The 23,156-nt window shown below is 39.6% G+C and overlaps 2 protein-coding genes across 2 annotated transcripts; one reads left to right on the top strand and one right to left on the bottom strand.

Annotated features, from left to right (window-relative positions):
- Window positions 1-5,461: 5,461 nt before the first annotated feature.
- si:dkey-250l23.4 lies at window positions 5,462-14,591 on the bottom strand. Its single transcript, XM_012869922.3, has 4 exons — window positions 13,436-14,591; window positions 8,233-8,482; window positions 6,246-6,371; window positions 5,462-5,679 (listed from the first exon to the last, which is right to left on the bottom strand). Exons 1-4 carry the CDS (start codon window positions 14,333-14,335, stop codon window positions 5,474-5,476), a joined length of 1,482 nt encoding a protein of 493 aa, XP_012725376.2. The 5' UTR covers window positions 14,336-14,591; the 3' UTR covers window positions 5,462-5,473.
- A 2,555-nt stretch (window positions 14,592-17,146) lies between these two features.
- Window positions 17,147-21,265, top strand: htr1aa (5-hydroxytryptamine (serotonin) receptor 1A a). The gene has a single exon (XM_012869924.3). The coding sequence runs from the start codon at window positions 17,457-17,459 to the stop codon at window positions 18,735-18,737; it is 1,281 nt and encodes a 426-aa protein (XP_012725378.1). The 5' UTR covers window positions 17,147-17,456; the 3' UTR covers window positions 18,738-21,265.
- The last annotated feature ends 1,891 nt before the right edge of the window (window positions 21,266-23,156 follow it).

The raw sequence follows: 23,156 nt of genomic DNA, 5'->3' as shown, positions 1-23,156 counted from the left end.
AATCATACACTACTGTAGCACTGGGAAAAAGGGATGACAGTGCAAAGAAAGAAGTGGACATGGGAATGACTGTGGCGTTAATGTTAATGATATAGAATAATTGTTAGCCACCAGCAGCTCCTTTGTCTGTTAAGCTGTTTGAGTCTGATCTCAGTGCAGACCTAGACAGGCCCAGTCTTCCCAGAGCAATTGACCCTGGCTTTCTTCGGTAACAAGGTCTGATAAATACAGCTTTGTTTTTCTATTTACTGCCAGTTTCATTCACTTCATCTGTCAAGTGTGTCATTGGTACTTCTTAATTCAATGCAGCCTTTCAGGAGCTTCACTGCAGTGTGACGGTACAATAGTTATCCCCCAATAATCCAAGTAATCTTAATAATCCGATCTAAAAGAAAAGAAAAGAAACAAATCTGATCATTTTAGTTTTTCAATTGATTTTATTAAGGATATTTGGCTTTTGAAAATTTATTGAAAAAAGAGTCGATTCTAGTTAACCTGTGTATTGATGTGTGACAAAACAAATCTTTAAGTCCCTTTCACCCGAGAATTCATATATTTTTTATTTAGGTACAATGAAATGATTTTCCGTATTGATTTAAGAGGCCCTAAAAGCATCCTTCTGTGAATTATACTTTAGTCAACTAAATTTACAGTAAATTAAGTCGACTAAATTGTATCAAGATTTTGTCAACTAAGCAAGACTATCATAAAACTGGACCCAATCTAACTATTTATTACGCAGAAGGCAACCAGACTCCTCTTGTGTCTTGAATAGGGACCCATGATATCAGTTTAAATTTTTTTCTCAATTCAGTTTTGTTTTAAACTTTTTAATACATTTTTTCCTTTTCTGTTTTTTATTTCTCTGAATTCCACTTTTTTCATTCTTACCATGTTAGGGTAAGTTTGTAATTATGGAATCAATGAAACATAACTGAACTAATCAATAGCTAAAGAGTTGCTTTGGCTGTTATTCAACTTTCACAAATATAACAAAGTGTTTGGACATTGACCAATTCAAGGTGTTCAAGATTTTTTTTAAAGAACTGCTGATTTTGGCAAATACTTAAGAGTTTTCAGGCATGACTGGCTTGCTCTAGCTTGCTGCTTATTCTGATTTCTGACATGAATCTTGACTGCAAGTGGTCGTCACACGCATCTTTATGTGTCCAGTCAATCGTGTAATGACAAAACCTCCAGACAAGTTTTTCTCTTCATTCATAATAGTCAGTGGGTATTGTTCTGCCCAAGCCTTGATGCTGAAGCTGTGATTTTTACTTTATTTTTTGTAGACTTTGCCATTTCAGTGAGCCTTCACACCATGGCTGGACATTGTTTTTCTATTTGTTGAAGAAGAGAGTTGTGAAGAGATTTTACCTGTCATCCAAAAGGCTTCTTTGGTTCTAGATATGCCTGGAGGTAACAGGTTTACAACTTGTGGTTAGAACAATCACCTTAATTGGGACATTAAGGTCACAAATGGGGCAATTAGAACACATGAGTCACTGGTCTTAATTCAGAGCTGCAGAGAGTACTACTCGACAGCCTTGATTTGAATCTCAGGGCGATTTCATAACAATTCACGCTGTGGGACATGTGATCAAAGCAGCTTACATTGCATCATTAGAAATAGTTTTGAATCATCAAACTACAACAATATAAGCATTGAGCCAAATGGATGGTTAGGCCAAGGACTCATAAACAGCTTTAAGAGACAAGAGAAGAAGTTCTGTTGCCTTCTACAGGATTGTCATGTCCTGGATGACAGAAAATCTACTCCAGCCTGCATAGGATGAAGACATCACTTGTCTCCCCAGGCAGTTTACAGTCATTCACACCAAAAGGCATGTGACCAAAAAAAACATTCACTTGTTGGCATCATTCAGTAACTTGTCTGGATCCCTGAGTGACAGTGAGCCAAACGTTGAACCGAATGGAAAGTACAGCATGCAGTAATTACTGTTTTATTTGAAAGGCAGTCAAGCTGGGTTCTGAGATCAGGATTGGTTGATAATAAAACTATACATACAATTTTCTAAATGTTTAACCTTCAACTTGGAAATTTTAACCACTGATTAAAAAACAGACCATAAACTCAAAATATAACCAACCAGTCAGTGCTGTAAGATAGAATTTAGTTTTTTTTTTCTTTGTTGTTTTTACTTGATGCAACAAACCAAACAAAAAAAACTGTATGTGCTAACCCAAACCTAGAAAACCTAGACTTAGTCATCAGTAATGTAAACATTGTTATGAAAGGATTGAGAACTCCTATAATGGAACATCTTCAACAATTACACAAATATTTCTTACCATGTTCACTGTAACTTTTCGATGTGTATCCCATTACACTCACTGGAGCTCACTGAGGGGCAATGATGGTTTAAGTAAAAAGTCTCCTTTTTATGAGCACAGCAATCCTAAGCTACCATGAATTTACATAATTGTAAGCAACACAGACACAACATTTGTTATTTGTGAATTTATACCTTCACACCTTTGTAGTTTCTAATGATTTTTTTGTCTTGAAAATAAATTGTTTGTATTCAAGTATATTTTCACTATCAAAGTAGCCACACACTGACTGGTGCACTCACAGCACAAGGAAACTATACCGAAAATAAAACAGTGGCATATGTTTTAGATGAATGCATACATGTGCAAGTGATCAATAGCGGGGTTATTTTGTTTTATAGGATTACATCACAAAAGGAAGTGGCATTTGCATCTTTCTGCTGTTAATGTATATCAGTTTGTTTCATGCTTTCAGTGGCTGTTTACCCCTTTTTTGCTTTTCCCAGCCACAAACAAAGAAAAATAAAGAGTTACCATGAATCAATTAGGAGCCAGTTTCAGCGTACAGTGCGGATTTTCCTAAAGACATGTTGCTGTATTGTTGTGTATTCAAAGGAAAGGCTTTCAAAACAAACTGGAAATGTAATAGCTGTGGTACTAAATAAATATGTAAACAACTGATATATTAGGCCAATAAGTGCATATTATACAACACTTTCCAAAGTCTAATGCTGCAATCATACAGATAAACATATTTGCTTCAATGACAAACACACAAAGATGTTTCTGCAGTCTCTGAAACAGCCTGAGAGCTGGCTGCTTTGATATAATTAATTATAAATATATGGACCTAATTTACTACTTGACTAATAGCCATATGCTCATTTAAACATGGCCCATACCAGATTCTGACTTTATCTGAGGGGAGTGTGTGTGTGTGTGTGTGTGTGGGGGGGGGGGGGGGGGGGGGGGGGGTTACAATAATGCATTTTAGAAAGCCATTACGATACAGCTTACAATACATCATGGGTCATTTCTTTCTATCATTCATTCACAAATTCAAAATACTAAATTTAAATCTGCAATAATTTCATTGACACAGTAGCTTTAACTCAGAGACATAAGGTTTGGGATTGCTATGATGTCCACATGCATAAATTCAAAGTGAAAACACCAGCAGAAAATCAAAGTGCTGTGAGAAAGCCAAGATGAGACAGGCTTTAGATTCCCTGTTCACATCTCTGGGTTTACATTCAAAAACATAAATGTGCCGATATTCTACATTTATAGTCTAAAAAAAAAATCTAATAACCTGTACATGTGTGTTTCTGCTGGTAAAATACAGTGCCTGCTCAATCAGATACTAATTACTTTCAGTGAGCACCAAACACAAACAAAATAAATAAACAATTAAGCCTCCAAATGAAACAAACTCACTAAGAGATGCAAAGTTTAGCTAAATGCAAGATTAGTTTAGGACACCACCTATAGTCTGCCAAGTTATACCTATAGAAGGGACTGTTTGTGATAGTAGATCAACTGTCCACAATTATTGTGATGGTAGGACAGAAAGTATTTTTTTGTTTCTGACATCAGTTCCAATAACTAGTTGTCATGGAGATAGTTTCTTATGGCTGTTAATTGACTTTCTTTTTACCTTCCTTTACAATCCTGGACCATTGATTACTAATTGAAAGTTTGAGAAACCCTTTATCTGTAACGTTTTAAGTAAGGAACCAGGACCCAACATGCAGCCAAGACAAAAATGGAGTTCAAAAAAAGATTTATTTGAGGACTGATAAGTAGGCGTCTGAGTGATCCTGCTTAATTCAGGTCGCTCTGGTGGTTCAGGACTCAGGGGTTTCACGGGGTCCGAGATCCCAGCTCCATCAGGGCAGGGTGATCTGACAATGGGGCCTTGATGTCTTGGAGAGGTTCACAGAAGGCAGAGGTAATGACATCCACCATCCAATTGTTTGTGGTCCATAGACGGTCTAGAGTTATGCACAGGAGGTCTCAAGCTAAAAAATTCCAGAATCCGATGGGCTTTAACAGGGTGAGAGTTAGGCAAGGTTCAGCAACAGAAAATGAGAAAAAAAACTCAACTCACTCAATGGTAAGGAATAGGCAAAGACAGTGGTCAGAGACAGGCAGGGTAGAAAAACAGGCGTACACTTGGCTCATGGAACAGGGTTGGCAGCCGAGCTCACACAGAGCAGGTGTTTAAATAGGGAGCAGCCCAGGTGAGAACAATAAGCAATCAGCAGGAGAGGGAGTGAGCAGCACAATCAAGGCAGAAGTGAAATCATGACATTATCAACTTAAAAAGTTTAAGTATAATTTGAAAAAAAAAAACTAGAATTTCTTTTGTTTTGTAGGAAAATTGTTAGTGTTTTTCCACTAGTTGTGGCATCATTGATTTTGTTACATTTAGTTATTATTTCTGAATGTTTCATTTTTGGCCAGAAGGTTGAATTTTTTTCAGTTTTACACAGTGAAAATATGCTATTGGAATTAAAAATACATTTTAATTAAGACTTCTTACACAAAAAGAAAAAAACCCAAAATGAAAGAATAATAGAAAACCTTTCTTTATTAGCTTTTCTTAATGGACAAAATATTTGTGTTAACATTTTTAACATGTTATATAATTGCAACTCTACAATTTTCCATTATTGTCCAATTATAAATGATTACTGTCTCTTAGTGAAAGTGTTTATATGCATTGGGATTATTATTGCATAGCACCTCAGTACAAAACATGATTAAAACAACTTTGGGAATAACAGCTGCCAATCTGGCCTAAACAATTACTGAATCAGGTCAAGAATGAAACACGTCAGACGAAAGAATTTATCAGCACTGCTCAGCTTGGGTATGATTCATGTTGTGGAACAATCACTGCATGTGTGGATCCCATGAAGTAAAAAAACAGAACATTTTATGGCAAAGCATCCCGCCTACACAATTTCCTCGTTTTAATTCCGTATTAATGAGATAATAAGCTGGCACAAGCTTGTTTTTTCCCCCAACCACACCATTGCACCTGCCTAGAACCGATTGCTCAGGTTTCACTTCTTCAACAATGCATGTAATTTATCTTTAAACCCCAACTTCCTCTTCATCAGTCTTCAGTGTGCACCTTTTCTGTGTTGTTCCATCATTGTTGATAGGATTGTCAAAAGGAAGGGAAGAATAAATAGCAAAGAAAGCAGAATATGAAGAAGCCAATAACCCAGTTGACGGAGTAGATGTAGATTATGACCATGTCCATGTCGAAACGCCAACCTCTAGGGCCGTCCTCGAAGTCGATGGTGTCGAGAGGGAATTCTCCTCCGTGGGGGAACTGGCGTCTAACACTTGGGCTTGACTGCCTCTGGAAACCTTATTTAAGAAAGAAAATCAATATAAGCTCATTTGAAAACACTACAAGTGTGACTTACATGAGTGAATGTAATTATTTAGGCTCCCCACCTGCTTCTAACAGTATTTGTGGAGTTACATGACAAATTTAAGATGTTATACTGATTTCTTCTTGAAATGTTTTAATTTTGAAAGTAGTTATTTTGTTGAAAGTGAGATAATCTGACATCTGAAGGCATTTTTGGTGATTTCTACAAAATGTAGAAATTATTTTTACTTGGAAATTTAAACCTTACAAAAAAATGTTTACTTTGTCACAAAATAGTTCAGTTTACATATTCATTGCTGCTGCTGCCGCTACAGCCTCGGGAAATCAATTAACAACTCTGTGGAATAGAAAAAATTTAGTCAGCAACCCTCGCAAACACACTGATGAAACTTTAAGCAACTGTTCAGAGTCATATGAGAGGATCACAAAATGCTGCAAAATGTTCCACATTTAATGCCATATACAAGGAACCTAAGACGTTCCTAGCATTTTCCAACGTATTATTTATACTTGATAAAAGAAAAAGAAAAAAACTTGCCACGAAAGATGCGGAAGAGCTTCCTGCAGCTTGGGAGGGGCCACTTTGAGCACGGTGCTCTCTGAAAGTTCTGCTTCCTGGAAAGGTATTCCTTGGGAAAAAATGTCTTTGCTGTTTGGTTCAGCTCTGAATTGCGGAGAAAAATATAATAATGATATGAACACTGACCATCTTACGAGGAATTACAATTACACTTCTTTACTGTTAACCTTGTATAATACATAAGGAGCAGATTGATACATCGCTAACTTCAGTACTGTTCCTCTCCCTGTCCTTCAGTGTGACCTTGGCTTTAGAAATAAACACAATCATCTGGTCTTGCCATCTAATCATTAACAATAGCCCCTAGTGTTTCTGCTGTCCAAACACTCATCCTGGCCGTGCTGCTCATGTTCTGTATCCAAAAGTAGGCCACTCTGAATCATGAGAGTTCATTACTTATTCATGTTTTTGTCCGAATCATATTATATTGGATGAAATCTCTGTATAATTAGCATAAGATTACTTTGGCTACTTATTAGAAAGGATGCCTTCAAAAAGTTCAAGGAATTTGATTAGTATTTTAAGTGATAGACAACACACAATAATTGATAAAAGGAATAAGAAAAAACATGCAGCATACATATGTTTTCAAACCCCTTTACCCTTACACCAATGAATAAAATATGGTATATCCAATTACTCTCAGAAATCACCTAATGGAATTAAATAATGAATGCCATTATTTAAAGCCAGGTTAAAGTGTTCAATCAGCATGAAGTTCAAGGAGCATGACTGGCAGGTGAGGAATAAAGCTGTGCAGAAGTTCAAAGCCAGATTGGGTATAAAACAATATCTCAAGCTAATTTCTTATTTTCCTAAGTTGTTCATTCTTCTTTTAAACCAACGTTTTTTGTGTTATTACTAAAATGTATGTCAGCCAATCAGAATCCTTCAAAACAACCACGACTTCCTGTTAGGGATGAGTCATGTCGCCGGGATGTTTGATCTGGTGGGCAGTTAAAGAACTTGAGCTTCTTTTAAACACCATATTAGAATATAAAGCCAATAAAACTCAAGACAATATTGATTGTCATTAATTTTTTGCTGTACTGTGACCGACAATGGCAATGGCTGCACGTATGTGACGTCAGCGCCGTGATGCACCGGACATTAATATCCATGTCTTCATGTACAAACGCATGCTCAAAACCTGGAGCGTTTATAAATCTCCACTTAGAGCAGGGTTTTTAAAATTCTGCGTTTTAAGGGATGTATAACGCCGTTTATTTGTGGCTGAAAGGCACAACCGCATAAAAATGTCTCGTTTTTTTCCAGATATCCTGCGACGTGGGGACTATCTGTTCCCAGATGCTCGCCCTTCATTCAACCTAACTTGAACTTGAGTAATTTTGAAAAGAAGAATGAGCCAAACCTTTAAAGTCTACATGTGCAAAAATACTGGGTGTAATACATACGCATGACACACTTTTAAGATTTTTATCTTGCAAAGCATTGATTTATGCAGATCATTTTTCCCACTACAAAATAATGCACTACGTTGTGTTGGTCTGTCAGATGAAATAGTGAGTATGAATATTTAGCAAAAATTTGTATGTACATTTAAAATATTACAGTACGGTTTTGGTAAATCACTGGGTCTATTGTTCCACCGAAATGAAGCACTACTTCTCAGGTCTGTTGGAGTGCACCAAATGAAAGTGTTTGGGTTGTGTTTGATTTTGTCCTCTCGGCCTCTGTGACTCATCTGGTGTGAGCTGAACAAAAGGTCTACCCTGCTCCCTGCAGGACATGTGCAGCTGGGCCCTCTAAATAATCAGCAGCTCACGGATCTAATCTGTCTAACTACCAACAAACAGAGGACTAAAAAATCAGTCATTTCAGGCATTTAACGCTTTGTTTTTTCAGAACATTACTTTTCGATGCACAGAGGAGTTAGATAATGATTACAAATCCTATCGTTAGAGCTTTTTGACCACCGACTAACCCTTTTGGAAGAAGACGTGAGTGATGGTGGTTCTGCAGAGAGGACAGGGGGTATTTGTGGGGCTGTTCTTTGCAAGTGTCCTCAGACAGGGCTCACAGAAGATGTGACTGCATGGGTGACACATGTAAGGACTGAAGTACACATCCAAGCACACGGCACAGATGAAGCCTTCTTTCTCTCTCATGCTCAGGGCTTCTTCATCCTCCGTGCTGCTGCAACTGCTGCCGGTGGTGGGGGTCTCTGTTGAACTCTGGAATAAAGGGAGAAAGTTAAAAGAAAGAATGGGTGGCTTGCAGAAGCTTGGGAGTTAAGACAGTATCCTAGCATGCGCAAGCCAACATCTTTTTATGTGTGACATCAAACGTGTGTAAACATGTCAAACGTGCATATGCGTATTTTGAAATGCGTGCAGTCTTCATGCGCTGTCTTGATTTGCGTGCATGAAGAAGAAACAGCAACATCAGAGCAAAAATATTTTTAACTCTTTGTTTCTTTTCTAAAGCAAGACAGTGACAGTCAGTTATTATATGCCCTTCAGTCAGGATAGCCGTACACCCATAGGATCTATTCTGAACAGCTAGTTAAATGACAGGAAGTCAGGGATTTTCGTATTTGGACACAGGCGTAGGTCTGCAGGCATAGGTCGCGGATACAGTGCAAACACACCACATGTAATTCCAAACACACAGTACAGTATTGTCCCACAGGATGATGTTTTACTAGCTGGTGATAAACATTTCAGCACATTTTGCCAACCTCTTGTGATTTGTCTTTCTCTCTTCAGCACCCTTTTTGATGAGTGTTAACCTTTTTTTTATCAAGTAATAATATGTGTGAGTATACAAATGTAGAGGTGCTTGTTCAAGAGGCTAGAATATCTATTCATCTGCGTTTTATCACATCTAGCTGGAGAGTACAAATATAATTTGTTGGAGAGCATCATTTGATATGAATACTTATGTCTTATATTTGAACTTGGTTTATGGATAACAGAAAGTTTGCTATGGGTTGGGGGTTAGTCACTCCCTCAAGCAGAGGAGTTTAAGCAGCGTGGTTTCTTCAGATGTTAGGATGGAGCAAGAGATGGACAGATGGATTGGGGCTGCATCTGCAGTATTTTGGGTGCCGCTCTGTGTGTGGTAAAGAAAAAGCTGAACCAAAAAGCAAAGCTCTCGATTTATCGGTCTGTCTACGTTCCGACCCTCACCTATGGTCATGAGGTGTGGAACATGACTGAAAGAATGCACTGCAAAAAAGGAACTAAAAATAAGTAAAATTGTCTTGAAATTAATGTATTTCTCCTGGATTTGATCAGGTAAATAAGATTATTTGCCAATGGAATGAGTATTTTTACCCCTAAAATAAGATGATTAGCTATACTGTACTTGAAATAAGACGATGGAGATGAGTTGTTCCTATTTTAAGTGTAAATATCTTATTCCATAGTCTTATTTACCTGCTCAAATCAAAGAAAAATACTCTAATTTCAAGAAATATTTTCTTATTTTTAGCTCTGTTTTTAGATACAAGTGGTCGAAATGAGCTTTCTTTGGAGGGTGCTCAGCCTTAGAGATAGGGTGAGGAACTCTGTTATCAGGGGGCGCTCGAATTAGAACCACTGCTTCTCTGCATCGAAAGGAGTCAGTTGAGGTGGATCGGGCATCTGTTCAGGATACCACCAGGGCACCTCCCTTCTGGGTTTTTCTGGACACGTCTGATTGAGAGGAAACCCTTAGGAAGGCCCAGAACTTGCTTAAGGAACTGAATCAGCAACAAAAATCAGTCTCTAAATGTGCAAACCTGATAGCGGCATAACCCGCAAGACCTGCTCGCTTCCATGTTTGAAAACCACAGGCTGCCACTCTGGGTCCCTGAGCTTCTCCCTGGACACCACAGTGAAAGCCCACTGCTTCCTAAGAATCAAGAACCATTTATTGTCACCGCGTGTTGGCATGGTGAAACATTTCTGGGACATATTCTGGCTTAGGGTACACACAATAAACAACAAGCTAAGAATAAACAATGTGTACAGTTTTCTTTTGTTGGGTTGTTTTTTTGGATGAGTTCATTTTAAGGGATGAGTTCAATGAAAGGACAAGTTTCATTGGAATCTACAAAGTTTTAATGGCAAATAAAGATTATTTTTATATAAATATTACTTTCTTCTGCTAAGAATTGGCCTGTGGGCTGAATTCTTACAGGATGGAGTTTTATTTAAAACACTTTTGTAAGGCATTGTAAGTTTCTTAGTTCTTGAGTCCACACTGAGCCCCCCATCTCCCGGCTAGACCTCAGGTAAAAGGTTTTACCTGCGCCCTCACCTCCTCCACACAGATGTGTCGCTGCAGACCTACAGGGGATTTGTGTCTGGATCCTCAGCGTTAAGAAAGCCTGGGGGGTGTTTCCACAGTAATTACGACTTTCTCACCCAGGGGGAGCTCCAGGGACTTCCTTGTAGCGGCAACTCTGCCTCTCTAGGTGTGCCATTAACACACAGAGAGGAGAGGACTCTGAGCACACACATCTCTTAAGTAATTATGGACACTGACGCTCTCCCATGGCAACGCAGGATGTGACACGGCAGCGTTTTGTTGGCTACAGCTGGTTCATGATCACATAATACAGAGATTTGACCACATTTAGCTCGACTAAACACTCAAACTTTTTTCCATAAACACATAAGACTCAGTGATTAGATTATTAATGACATGATATCATAGTGAAAGGCTTCTTTTGTAACTAAATCCAAACTTGTGCTCCTTGCAAAAGTCATCAAAATTGTATTTTATTTGAGATTTGTGTGACACACCAACATAAATAGCAGATAACTGTAAAGTAGTGGAAAATCACTTTTTGAGACTATCATTTTTATTTCTTTATTTTTGTAAAATAGCTTTATGACCTCAGGAAGATTAGGTAGGATACATCTCTGAACATAGGTGCTCACAACCTGCAATAGATTTCCAATTAAGTTTGGGTGAGGACTTTGGATATGTGAATATGCTTTCACCTACAGCAATCCATTGTGGCTCAGGCTGAATTTAGGAACCGATTTCCTGCTGGAGAGTAAACATTCATCCCTATGAATTAAGAGCAGAGTGTCACTTAAATTCACATGCAAGTCAAGGCAGGTTAGTGAATACTTTGGGCAATAAAGTATGTATATACTTCTAAGAAAAGAAAGGAAAAAAACACTAAAAATAAAACTTGTTTACCCATTAAAGAAAAGATATAACTTTTTTTAATTGAGCGTGTCATGACCTCCTACCCTATAGTTGGTATTACCCTGTTTGATATAAATAACTTCAGTAAGACATTGTTATAGCCATCTACAAGACTCTAAAGTCACCGTGAGGATAGTTTCTCATGTTCCTCGCTTTCAGCTCTGCATGTAAAACCAGACTGAAGTCACCCCACATCATCTCCATGAAATCAGGGACTGGGATTTACCTGAACCCAGAACTTTCCATTTCTTAATTTTTAGCCAGTTCTTTGTGGGTTTTGCATTTATGTGTTTCAACAATGTCACTTTGTGACAAAATTGATTTTTCTGTCATACCAACGCAAATATAAAGTTAAACTTTGCTCTACTGGGCATTTAACTCAAATAGCTTTGATCAGATTGGACTAAAATGAACTTTCCTGGCAACAAACACTAGAGATGGGTTAGCCGTGAAACAGTGACTACGTGGAAAAGACAATCAAGCCCACTTTAAAACATGGATGAGGATCTTTGATGCACCCAAATCTGCTTTTAATTCATTTACTGAAATTGCCTAAATTGGAGTAATCACTTTCAAAGTAAGACAGACTCAATTTCTCTTCTTATTGTTGAGAATATACCACATTTATTTCCATTTTTTTTAATCCAGTGCAACAGAATTTTTGCTATATTTTAACAAGGCAACTATGCAAAACCCTTTTAAGTTTTTATCTACAATGATGTACAGACCCCTTTCTTAAAGAAAAGCTGACTAGTTTGTTTAATTAAAATATTCCAAGCAAATATTTTGTGCAACAGTTTAAATATTTCACTGCATAATTTTGGGGTAATTTTATTTTATTTAATTTTTTCCCTTGAGTAGTTTTGACTACACAACTTTGGCCCCATGACAAAAGGTTTTGACATCCCTGATCTATAAGAAGTATAGGAGATTCCAATAAGTGTGGCTATGTTGAGTTAGTAAAAAAATATATATATATATTTTTTACCCCACTGTAGAAATGCATTCAAACTAAAGTTTGTACTTTTCTAAATTATTCAGTAATAGATTATGCCACCGCAATAAAAGATGAATCTCCTTTAAAGTCGTTGTTTCAAAGTGTCCAAAACGACATCATTGTCTACGATTTCTGAAATTGCGTCACTGATATTTCAAGACTTTTTCGACTCCACCAATCCTGTTAGGCTTCCTGGAACAGCAGTCAGAATAATTTTAGTCTGGCAGTGTGACTACAGATCTGCAACAACCAATCAAAACTGAAACAGCTCTTTTGTCTGGCCGGGTTTGAAGGGCTCTCTGCCCGAGCCTCATCATGCAGCTAATTCAGACCTAACCCCACTTTAAACCACGCAAGCACAATGGCTATTGAAATGAGCAAGGTGTAGACATGGCTGTCAAGTGTTGGGAGTCTGGCTGAATTCAGCTCACACAGTCGCATACATGCGTGCAGCACAGTGTCCTGAAAAGCTCTAAAAATAAATACGGTGGAAAGGAGAGAAGCAAAGCGGGTTTAATTTCTATTCTGTGCTACGTATGCCCACACAGCTCTCACTTTGTTTTGGCTTTAGGCTTTCATCCTGCACTTGCACACATTAGAACAGCTTTATAAACTAATCTGAAGTTGGAATACCTTAATAAATAATTATGTGTATTGTGCTGCAGTTTGATTTGTCAGCTAATTCACTATTTCCTCCTAATTCCAATGTCTTGATGTTGCCAAGTCTCTTCTTTCATAATTGTCCAATGTGTGTCCAGCCTTTATAAACTGTGTCAGCCTCAAGTTAAAAACATTTTTTTTCATGTGGAATAGACAGTAAATGATTGTGGTGCATAAATGTAGCACCGACTGGACAGCAGGAGGGAGAAGATTTTTTTAGATACAACGATTCTTTCATTCTTTTAGTACATCGAAATTATGAACTTGCTCGGAGAACATTCGATAAAAGAGGCCTGATTACTGTAACCAAAGTGGGATTTACCTGTGCGCTCTCCTGCTGCTGACTCGGTCTCCATCTCTCCCTCCACCTCTGCCTCCTTCTCAGACTTTTAATCCTGCTCTTCTCTCTTTTACTCATCCTCCTCTCTGCTGAAGGGATACACAGCGGTGGCTCCGTCGAGTCCGCGGCCCAACCTGTCACTTCGACCACGGCGCTGCCTTCTTCCTCTCCGTCTTCGGCGCTGTCCTCATCATTCCTATCGTCCTCTTCTTCATTCTCTGACTCTGAGACGTGCGTGTGACTTGATTGGTTTTGTGAAGGCGGCCCTGAGCCTGCCCCTGCTCTCGATTCTGCCCGGAGTGGATCTGAATCTCTGGATAAAGGGGCCCGTGATGACGGATGGGTAAATCTGCTGTGAACAGCGGGGCGACCCGACTGAGAGCTCAAATGGGTTGTTGTAGTCTGAGTAAATCCAGTAGTTTGTGATCTGGAATTTGTGCGCGGCCCCTCCGAGTGGTTTGAAGGTTCCCCAGCTTCTGAAGTGCTATTTAACTGCGTGTCAGAGTTAGCGCTAGAAAGGCATTCAGAGGTTCCTCTTCTTGGCCCGTCTTGGGCTTCATCTGCACACACTGTCTCCATCCTTCCAGGCGGTTCTTGTCCTCTGCATTTGCCTCTGAAGTCTCTCTCCTCATCCCTCTCTTGGTTTATTTCCCCTCTTCCTCCTTGTGTTTCCTCAGGGCAGGTCTTTCTGCGTGCCTTTCTCCCTGACAGCGCGGGTCTCACCAGGTGATCCCCAGCTTGATCTGCGCCCCTCGGCCAAGGTCTGGTCGCCTTCATCCGTTGATCGTGACCCTCAGTCCTGCTGTTATCGTCACCGGGCTCTTCGTTTCCCCTGTTTCTGCCAGTGCCACCGACAACAGACGCTCCCGTCCAGGAGCTCATTGTGGAGATTTAAAGCTTGTCCGTGTTTAGCAGAAGCACATGGGATGTAACTACAACCAACTAAACAGGTCTTATCCCCTCTCACACATCACTCACCCTTGCTTCAGCTTCCCACGTCTTCTGCAGGTACTTTCAAGCATTTCATCCACGAGCTACAGAGAGTGTTCTAGTTCAGAGCAGATGAGCAATGAAGCTCTCTGGCCTGGCCTGGCCTGTCCTACCAATCCGAGCCCCCCTGGGGCATTCCACACTGTTGACAGTGACAAAGTCCCCTTTCTGAGCCCCATTACAATAGGTGCTCTGTTCGTGGCCTCACTATAGTGCTGTTCAACCTATAGAAAGCTCACCATTATGGGTCGACAAAACTCACAAAAATTAGGTGAAAAAGCCAGAGCCATAACGTTAAATAACACTGCGTCAGCTTTTCTCTCACTGTTTGATACAGTGCCTTGCAAAAAGTATTCACACCCCTGGAACCTATTTAGATCAAGTTACATTGAAATCACAAATTTCACTGTATTATTATTATTATTGCATGTCATGGACTAACGCCCACCACCCATACCAAACATGAAACCTGTCACATGACGGAAGAGCCCCTTCAGTGACAGACTGCTGCATCCGAGGAGCACAAAGGCACATTATCGCAGATCCTTCCTCCCAGCAGCTGTTAGACATCTGCTCCCAACAAACTCATTAAGTGTTTATATTCTGGCTGTTATATGTACATTTTGTTTCATTTTTATAAATAGTCTATTGTTTTCCATGCCCAAATATACATCCACCTGTTGTACAGTATTTAAATTATCCTACTTGGTTGCACATTTCTTTGAATTAGACATGCCGTTCTTAATGGCTGAACAGTATTTTTCTTATTTTGTAAATTTGTCGAATTTACTTTATGGTCTCTTGTTCTTATTTTTTGTTTTTATATTGTACCTTTTGTATGAATCTGCATGCTTTGACTTGCCACTTTGCTGCTGATAAAAATTAATTTCCCCACTGAGAGAAAATGAATGATGTTTCTATGTTATTCTATTCTATTCTATTCTATTCTATTCTATTCTATTCTATTCTAACAGAAAGTAGTGGATGATAGTTATATGGAAGGAAAATCAGACATAGTTTTAAAATATCTTACAAATAAGATATTTTAGTGTGACCCCAAGTTAATACTTTGCAGAACCCATTTTTGCTGCAATTATAATTGCAAGTTTTTTGGGATGTGAATTCTTGCTCATTCTGCCTTGCATCAAATTTCAAGTCTTGCCACAAATTCTTAATTTGACCTTGGCTGGACCATTATAACACTTGGATAAGCTTTGCAAACCAATCCAGCTCTGGCTGTATGTTTAAGGTCTATGTCCTGCTGTAAAGTGAACATGTGCCTCAGTCGCAAGTGTCTTGCAGCCGTTTTCTCCCCCAGTTGCCTTCTGTTTATCTCCATCCATTTTACCATGAACTCTGGTAAGCTTTCCTGTGGCATGATGCTGCCTCCACCAGGTCTATGTGTTCAGGTTGATGCTCAGTGACAGTTTCCCTAATTGTGGCAGCTCCTCCAGAACCACCATGGAACCCTTGGCTGCCTCTTTGATCCTGCTTTATCCTGCTTCTTTGATCTTGTGTTTATTTGTTACAATCTCAGCAGAATATATTGAATTTTATGACTGTAAGGTGGCAAAATGTTAAAAGTTAAATGGGTTTTTGCAATGAAAATGGAAATTTGATAAAAGGTATACTATTTGATTTATCAGTTGCACCGATATCAAGGATAAAGCCTTGAAATTTGCATTTATGCATAAAAATTGTCGAACGGGTTTGTTCAATGGCGCCTTACGTTTGTGGATAAATGTATTATCTCTTTAAAACTCAATTTACAAAAAATGCAGCAAGAATAGCAAAGAAATTCTAAGAACACTATCAGGAAAGATAAACTCGAGGCTTGAAAGGCCATGAAAAAAATAGGCAAGCATTATACCATTACAGTAAAGATTTCTGACTGCCTTCTCCTTATTTCTCTAAACTTACACATCACCAGCTGCTGTGGAAAAGTTGCCCTCTGACTGGGAAGACATGGATTTTCTAACGAGCACCAATGACATTCTGTGACATTATTTTCATTACACGAAGGTGTTTTAATAACTGGACTCTGCTGCACGTATTATTTAAACAACAGCTAAACAAGAACGAATATGTTGTTCTGTGGGTTTGTTTTTTGATCAAATCCAATTTTAAGCTCGCAGTAAACATATTCACTAAAAAGGAGAGAGCCAGACTGTCCTCTCAGTCGAGAGATCAACCATTCGTCTAACCGAAACCGCTCTCAGAGCAGTCGGTGCACTATGGGAAGTGGACAGCAGATGGCAGCAGCGTTCCTGTCTGGCCCACTGAAGGAGAGTTTCGTGGTCCTGAACTACAATTTCCACTGTCCGCGCACGTTGAAATTGAACTTCTTGTCCTTCTGTGTTTCAAAATTCAGCACATCACCTGTAAGCTCCATGGGCAAGCATTTTGAGAAACTGCTTCAATTTAATGATGCAGTACTTTAAGAGAAAATAAGATCCTTCCAGATTAGACTGACTTCCAATATAAACAAACCGGTTTTAATGTATTAGTCCTGTTACCGGCGCTATTATGTATTTCTATAATTATTAATACAGGGTAAAATAACGCCGAACGAAAGGAGCGTGTCCTCCTCGCTTGTCAGCGAAAAGTGAAGCATTGAGGGAGCGCAGCAGCAGAAAACTCCCGGGTGAACTCCTCCCGGTCTGACGTATACCAAGTGCAGTTGGTATAAATGAATTCACGGACTCATCAAGCTCAGATGATTCGCAGCACCAGTGCACACCTGGCTGTCCGCTACACACATGGGCTGACCCCTACACACACACCCACACACAGACACACACATACACACACACGCACACACACCCACACACGCTCATGCATACTCACAAACACTGCGTCATGCGTCCTGAGAGCGACAGCGGGAACTCCGATGGACACCATAAAACGCACGGCAGCGGCAGCAGCTGTGTAAGCAGCTGACTGCCTTCTCCCTATCTTTTAAACTTGCACATCGCCAGCTGCTGTAGAAAAGTTGCGCTCTGAGTGCGAAGACATGGATTTTCTAACGAGCAGCAATGACAGCAACGCCACCGGCGGTTACCCAGAAGGGATGGACGTGGTTGCAGACTGGATCGGAGGAAACAACGCAACGGGTTCTGGGTTTCCGCCCGATCTTGTACTGGCTTATCAGATAATCACCTCTTTGCTCCTGGGGGCCCTCATCCTCTGCTCAATATTTGGCAACGCGTGCGTCGTGGCAGCCATCGCCCTGGAGAGATCTCTCCAGAATGTGGCAAACTACCTGATTGGATCTTTGGCCGTAACAGACCTCATGGTGTCGGTGTTGGTCCTACCTATGGCAGCCCTCTACCAGGTTCTAAATAAATGGACTTTGGGGCAGGAGATCTGTGACTTATTCATCTCCTTGGATGTGTTGTGCTGCACATCTTCCATCCTGCATCTGTGCGCAATCGCCTTGGACAGGTACTGGGCCATAACAGACCCTATTGATTATGTAAATAAACGAACACCCAAACGAGCTGCGCTCCTGATTTCCGCAACTTGGCTGATCGGCTTCTCCATCTCCATCCCGCCTATGTTAGGATGGAGGAGCGCCGAGGACAGAGCGAACCCAGACGCATGCATGATCAGCCAGGACCCGGGCTACACAATCTATTCCACCTTCGGGGCTTTTTACATTCCCCTCATCCTCATGTTGGTCTTGTACGGCCGAATATTCAAGGCCGCTCGGTTTCGGATTCGAAAGACGGTGAAGAAACCCGAAACTGCGAAAGTTTCAGACAAGTGTTTGGCCGTATCTCCGGCAATCTTCCACAAGAAAAGCAACGGAGAGACGCGCGGCAAAGGCTGGAGGCGCTGTCACGAGTCCAAATCAAGCTCTCCGTGCGTAAACGGCGCGGTGAAGCACGGAGACGAGGGCGAGTCGCTAGAGATTATAGAAGTTATTAGTAACTCCAAGACGCACCTGCCTCTGCCCAACACCCCTCAGTCATCCTCTCACGGATATGAGAACATGAACGAGAGGAACTCGGGAGCAAAGAGGAAGCTTGCGCTCTCCAGGGAGCGCAAAACTGTGAAGACGCTGGGGATCATCATGGGGACGTTCATTGTGTGCTGGCTGCCGTTTTTCATCGTGGCACTGGTCCTGCCTTTCTGCGCGGAAAGTTGCTACATGCCCGACTGGCTGGGCGCCGTTATTAACTGGCTAGGCTACTCGAACTCCCTCCTGAACCCTATTATATATGCCTATTTTAACAAAGACTTCCAAAATGCATTCAAGAAGATCATAAAGTGCAAATTCCACAGACCATGAGCACATAGATGTGTTTTTACTTCTGCAAAATGTGTTGCAGCAGAAAGACAAATGTCCACAAACTGTGCAGAGCAGCAAAAAGAAGAAGGAAAAAAAGGGTGACAAAAAAAACAGACTTTTAAATCAGGGACAGAATGTTTTAGGATGATTGTGTATAAATACAGCAGACAACAGGCCTGAGATATTCCTTCTCAATGTACAAGCTCATGTTTCTTCAGTGTTGTAGCTATGTAGCCCCCACATGAGACGACAACCATTGTTGTAATGTCACGCAGGACATGTCTTGTGCTGATTCCATGCATTTTTATCATGAGGCACAAGGGGCTTCCATCCCCATGCAACAAGCTTTGTAGCACTGAGAGCAAATAAAAGCAATCAGTTTGTCATTAAGAATTCCTGAGTCCATTTTGTGTCCAGTGGCACCACTGAGGGTGGAAGTGGGGTGGGAGCAAAAGAGCTGCAACCTCTACAAATTGGCTAAAACATCCCTCACCAAACAATTACTTGTGCAGAATGTTATTTATTCATGTGAATTTAAAACAGAGAATAACTATTTGCTAAAAAATGATTTACTTTTACTTTATTCAGGGTTTATGTCAATTTTTCTTTTGCAAAAAGAGTGCAGCTTTTAGGCATTACATTGGTCTTTTAAACTAACCCTTGGCCATGGGTTTTAGCTTTTGGATGAGCCACTCCAGGGTTATCAGCGGTCGTCATGTTGCCACCCCTTTCTCAACTTTCTGAAAGTGTGCCTGCTGTTATGTTCATGAAATAAGGTGCAAAACACCAGGGTTTCTGCTGATCTGCAACATGGTGCATCTTTTCCAAAGAGGAGGTTGTAAGAAATTAATATTGTGCAGGGTTCAGGGCTGACCAGCGCCACATGCAGACCAAACCAGGCACCCCTAGGCCAGCAGGGAGCCCACAAGATCATTTCATTTCTCACACGGTCTACATATCGACAGTCTAATATGGACTGAAAAGCCACTCAGTGAGGAAGAATCCATTATCCGAAAAGCAAAATAAAACGCAATAATATGGTTTGTAAAAGACCATAATTTCTGGAAGACACGTCTTGTGGCCTAATTAAACTAAAACTTAACTGTATGGCCATATAGATCATTGTTACATTTGAAGTAAAAAGGGGGAAGCTTGGACGTCTGAGAACACCACCCCAAAAATTTGGCATGGGGGTGCCAACCTCACATGTGGCTGTTCGCTGCAGAAATATTAAAGCAATAAATATCTCAAGGCATCAGCCAGGAAGTTAAAGCCCGGGAAAAAAAGGGGTGTTACAAATGGACAAATTTTAGTTACAAAGTGGCTGAAAGTAGACAAAAACAATGATTTGGTGTGCAGAGCTCAATAGATTTGTATGAGCTAGGAGACTCTCATCTGAGTCATATACACCGGCTCTGTTAGGAGGAATGGCTACTCAGAAAAACAAATACTAATATGTAAACTTCTAACTTTGAAGAAGGTTAAACATGTCTCAAACTGTCTCTCCCATTATTCTGAAATTTAGCAAATGGAAATGACTTGAGTTGTTCTGAGTCACCTAACACGAGACAAGTTCAGTCTGATTTAATGTCAGCTCATGAGAAACAAGGAAGTCTTTTTATACAATGTGCGATATAATCAGTTTTCTATTGCATGTCCTAAACATTTGCATGTTCTTTCCAGCTGCTTATTATTCCTACCTCCAAGAGTCTTTCACATTCATCCAAAATAGTTTAGAGAAAGCAAAGTAAAAATCCCTTGGGTAACTCTTCAAATGTGTATCTTTTTTACCCTTGAAACATTTTAAGATTTTGCAGAAATTGACTAAATACTCCAATGCACCATGCAGTGCAAATCATAACAGACGAGCTTCCCACTGTAACTCCTGTCATCTCTTACATAAACCCTATACACAAATCCACTTACACAAGATGAAAAGATAAGGGACTGTCGCAGGAAAAGGAAAAAAAAAAACCTTCAGGAAGAAGTCCCAGTGACTCGCGCATGTTGTAAAAGATGGGTGGCTGTTTCACCTGTTGTTGTGGCAACACATCAAGGCAGGGCTTGTAGTGGATCTGTTGGCGTGGAGTGATGGACGGGCTGCATGTTCAGGGCAGAAAGGAACATGACAAACAGCACATAGTGAAGATGTGGAGGTAGAAAAAATATATATCTTAAATGAGTCTTATTGATTAATTCATAAATTAATTAATTCATTTTCACATAGGCTTGATGTAGCTAATTTTAAAGAGAATAATGGCACATTTGAAACATCCTCTTTCAATTTCACCCTTAAAGGATGCAATTATACAATGATTTATTCAGAACATTTTGCTCTCAATTGAAGTTGCAAGCAGTTGGTATTGGCAAATGTACTCACTGGTATTAATTGGTCTAAGATTAACCATGGTGCAAAAAGAATATGCTACTGGTGCATTAATCAATGGTTCTTGTGCTGACTGTATTTAGTTGCAGTCATACTAAATGATTCATTGTCACATTCATCACCACATAGGACAGAAAATGTATGCCAACAAAAATCAAACTCTTATTTATACAGTAGTCTCATTAAGACACAAGTTCTCATTTACAAAAGAGACCTATTAGCACATATTTAAAATTTATACTCCTGAAGAAATGTTGGTCTTGAAGATTCACATCATGTGTGGTAAGAATTATACAAGCCACCTTCCATTTATTGGGTCATTAGAACCCTCGTTAAGGGATACATTTTCTCCCTTTCTCGCTCATTAATGTATAAAATGATAGAAATTTGAGCAAATATGGCAAAGTGTTGCAATTTCACCTTGCAGGATGAAACCTTCCTGGGCAAATGTTTTTTTTTTCTGCTTTGTTTTCTACATGACTCATGCTTTGATTTTTGTCTGCAGTGCAAAGACATGCCTGTATTCCTGATTGGTGAATCCAAATTGACTGCTGGTGTAACCATACATGGTTGTCTGTCTCTTTGTGTTAGATGTGTGACGAAGCGGTGAACTAACAGGTTTTAATCCACCCATTTGCTCAGTATCGGGTGAGAATCTTATTTATCTATTTACCTTTATTTGACCAGACTGTCCTATTGAGAATAAAAATCCTTTTACAAATGACACCTGGCCCAGGTGGCAGCTATTAAAAAGGACAATGTAAAACAGACACATAATCATAAACAATACAAAGAGCCAAACAATAAAAATGTAATAAACCATTGAGATAAAATTTGATAAAAATGAAGGGAACTCTGAACAAAATCAGCGACATTCCCCCTTCACTGCATTCTTTATGATATTCTTATTAATCCATCATGATATGAATGTAATTTAAGAGATGTTCTAATCTACACTTAGTAAAGTGAGTATGGCTGAATAGAACATAAAACATGGAAATGCATTTGAAACTATGACTAATAAAATGTGATGTTTTACAAAACAGAATATCATTGTGGCATCATTGAGTTATGTCAAATTATACTAAATTTAATGAACAAATCTCTTAAACAAGTCTTGAAATCTATCAGAAGCATGTGATCTTGACCTTCAAATTCAGTGAAGAAGCATGATGATCATGCTTTATTTAGAATCAGCACTAAAATGAATCAACACTCCAGTTAGAATATAGGAAGATTATGAGAACCAGTAATAAATTCAGAATTTGTTTTTTAATTAATTACAATAAAATGTATTTAATGAATATTCTATACAAATTTAGTTAAGCAAAAGAAACAAAAGTACTATACTCATTTTATTCTGAGAGACAGTCCTTTCAGCTGCCCCCTTATTCAGGGGTCAACTTGCACACAGGCTTGGCAGAGTTTTTATACCAGATGCCCTTCCTGACACAACCTGGATTTGAACCCAGATTCCCCATGTCAAAGAATTAGACTCAGCCCACTACACTACTAATACATAGTTAAAAGAAGTTTAATGATGGAGGAATTACCATCTTATATATTCTCTCAACTGATTGACTTTAAAATTTTCAGGGATTTCTTGGTCTTTCAGGATCAAAAAAAGTGCCTTTACTACCTTGCTCCAAGTTCTAAAACCTAACTTTAACCTGAGAGATGATGAAAAAAAATGGGGCATGGCTTTATTACCCTCCAAGACACCAGGAACCTTCTACTTTCATAATCTGAAACACCACAGAATAAAGAAATCAGTGCCTTGCTGTGGTTTGAATCATGCTGTATGACTATTTACACCCTTTCCTTTTTGGGTTTGTGGTTTAGACCCACTGTCTCAGCTGGGCTGCTCTACACAAACAGCACCTCGAATCGGCCAGAAGGGCAGTCAGAAGCAAGGTTTCACTTTGAAATTGGAACCAGCTTGGAAACAATGAGGATTTTGTTTAAGGAAAGTTACTAAGTGACTTTAAGCAGGCGTAGAGAAATTTCTTAAATGACCTTTACATATAAAACAG

Source organism: Fundulus heteroclitus, chromosome 12 (genome assembly GCF_011125445.2).
Source record: "Fundulus heteroclitus isolate FHET01 chromosome 12, MU-UCD_Fhet_4.1, whole genome shotgun sequence".
NCBI classification, from domain to species: Eukaryota; Metazoa; Chordata; class Actinopteri; order Cyprinodontiformes; family Fundulidae; genus Fundulus; species Fundulus heteroclitus.
This window is presented reverse-complemented; position numbering and strand designations above follow the sequence as displayed.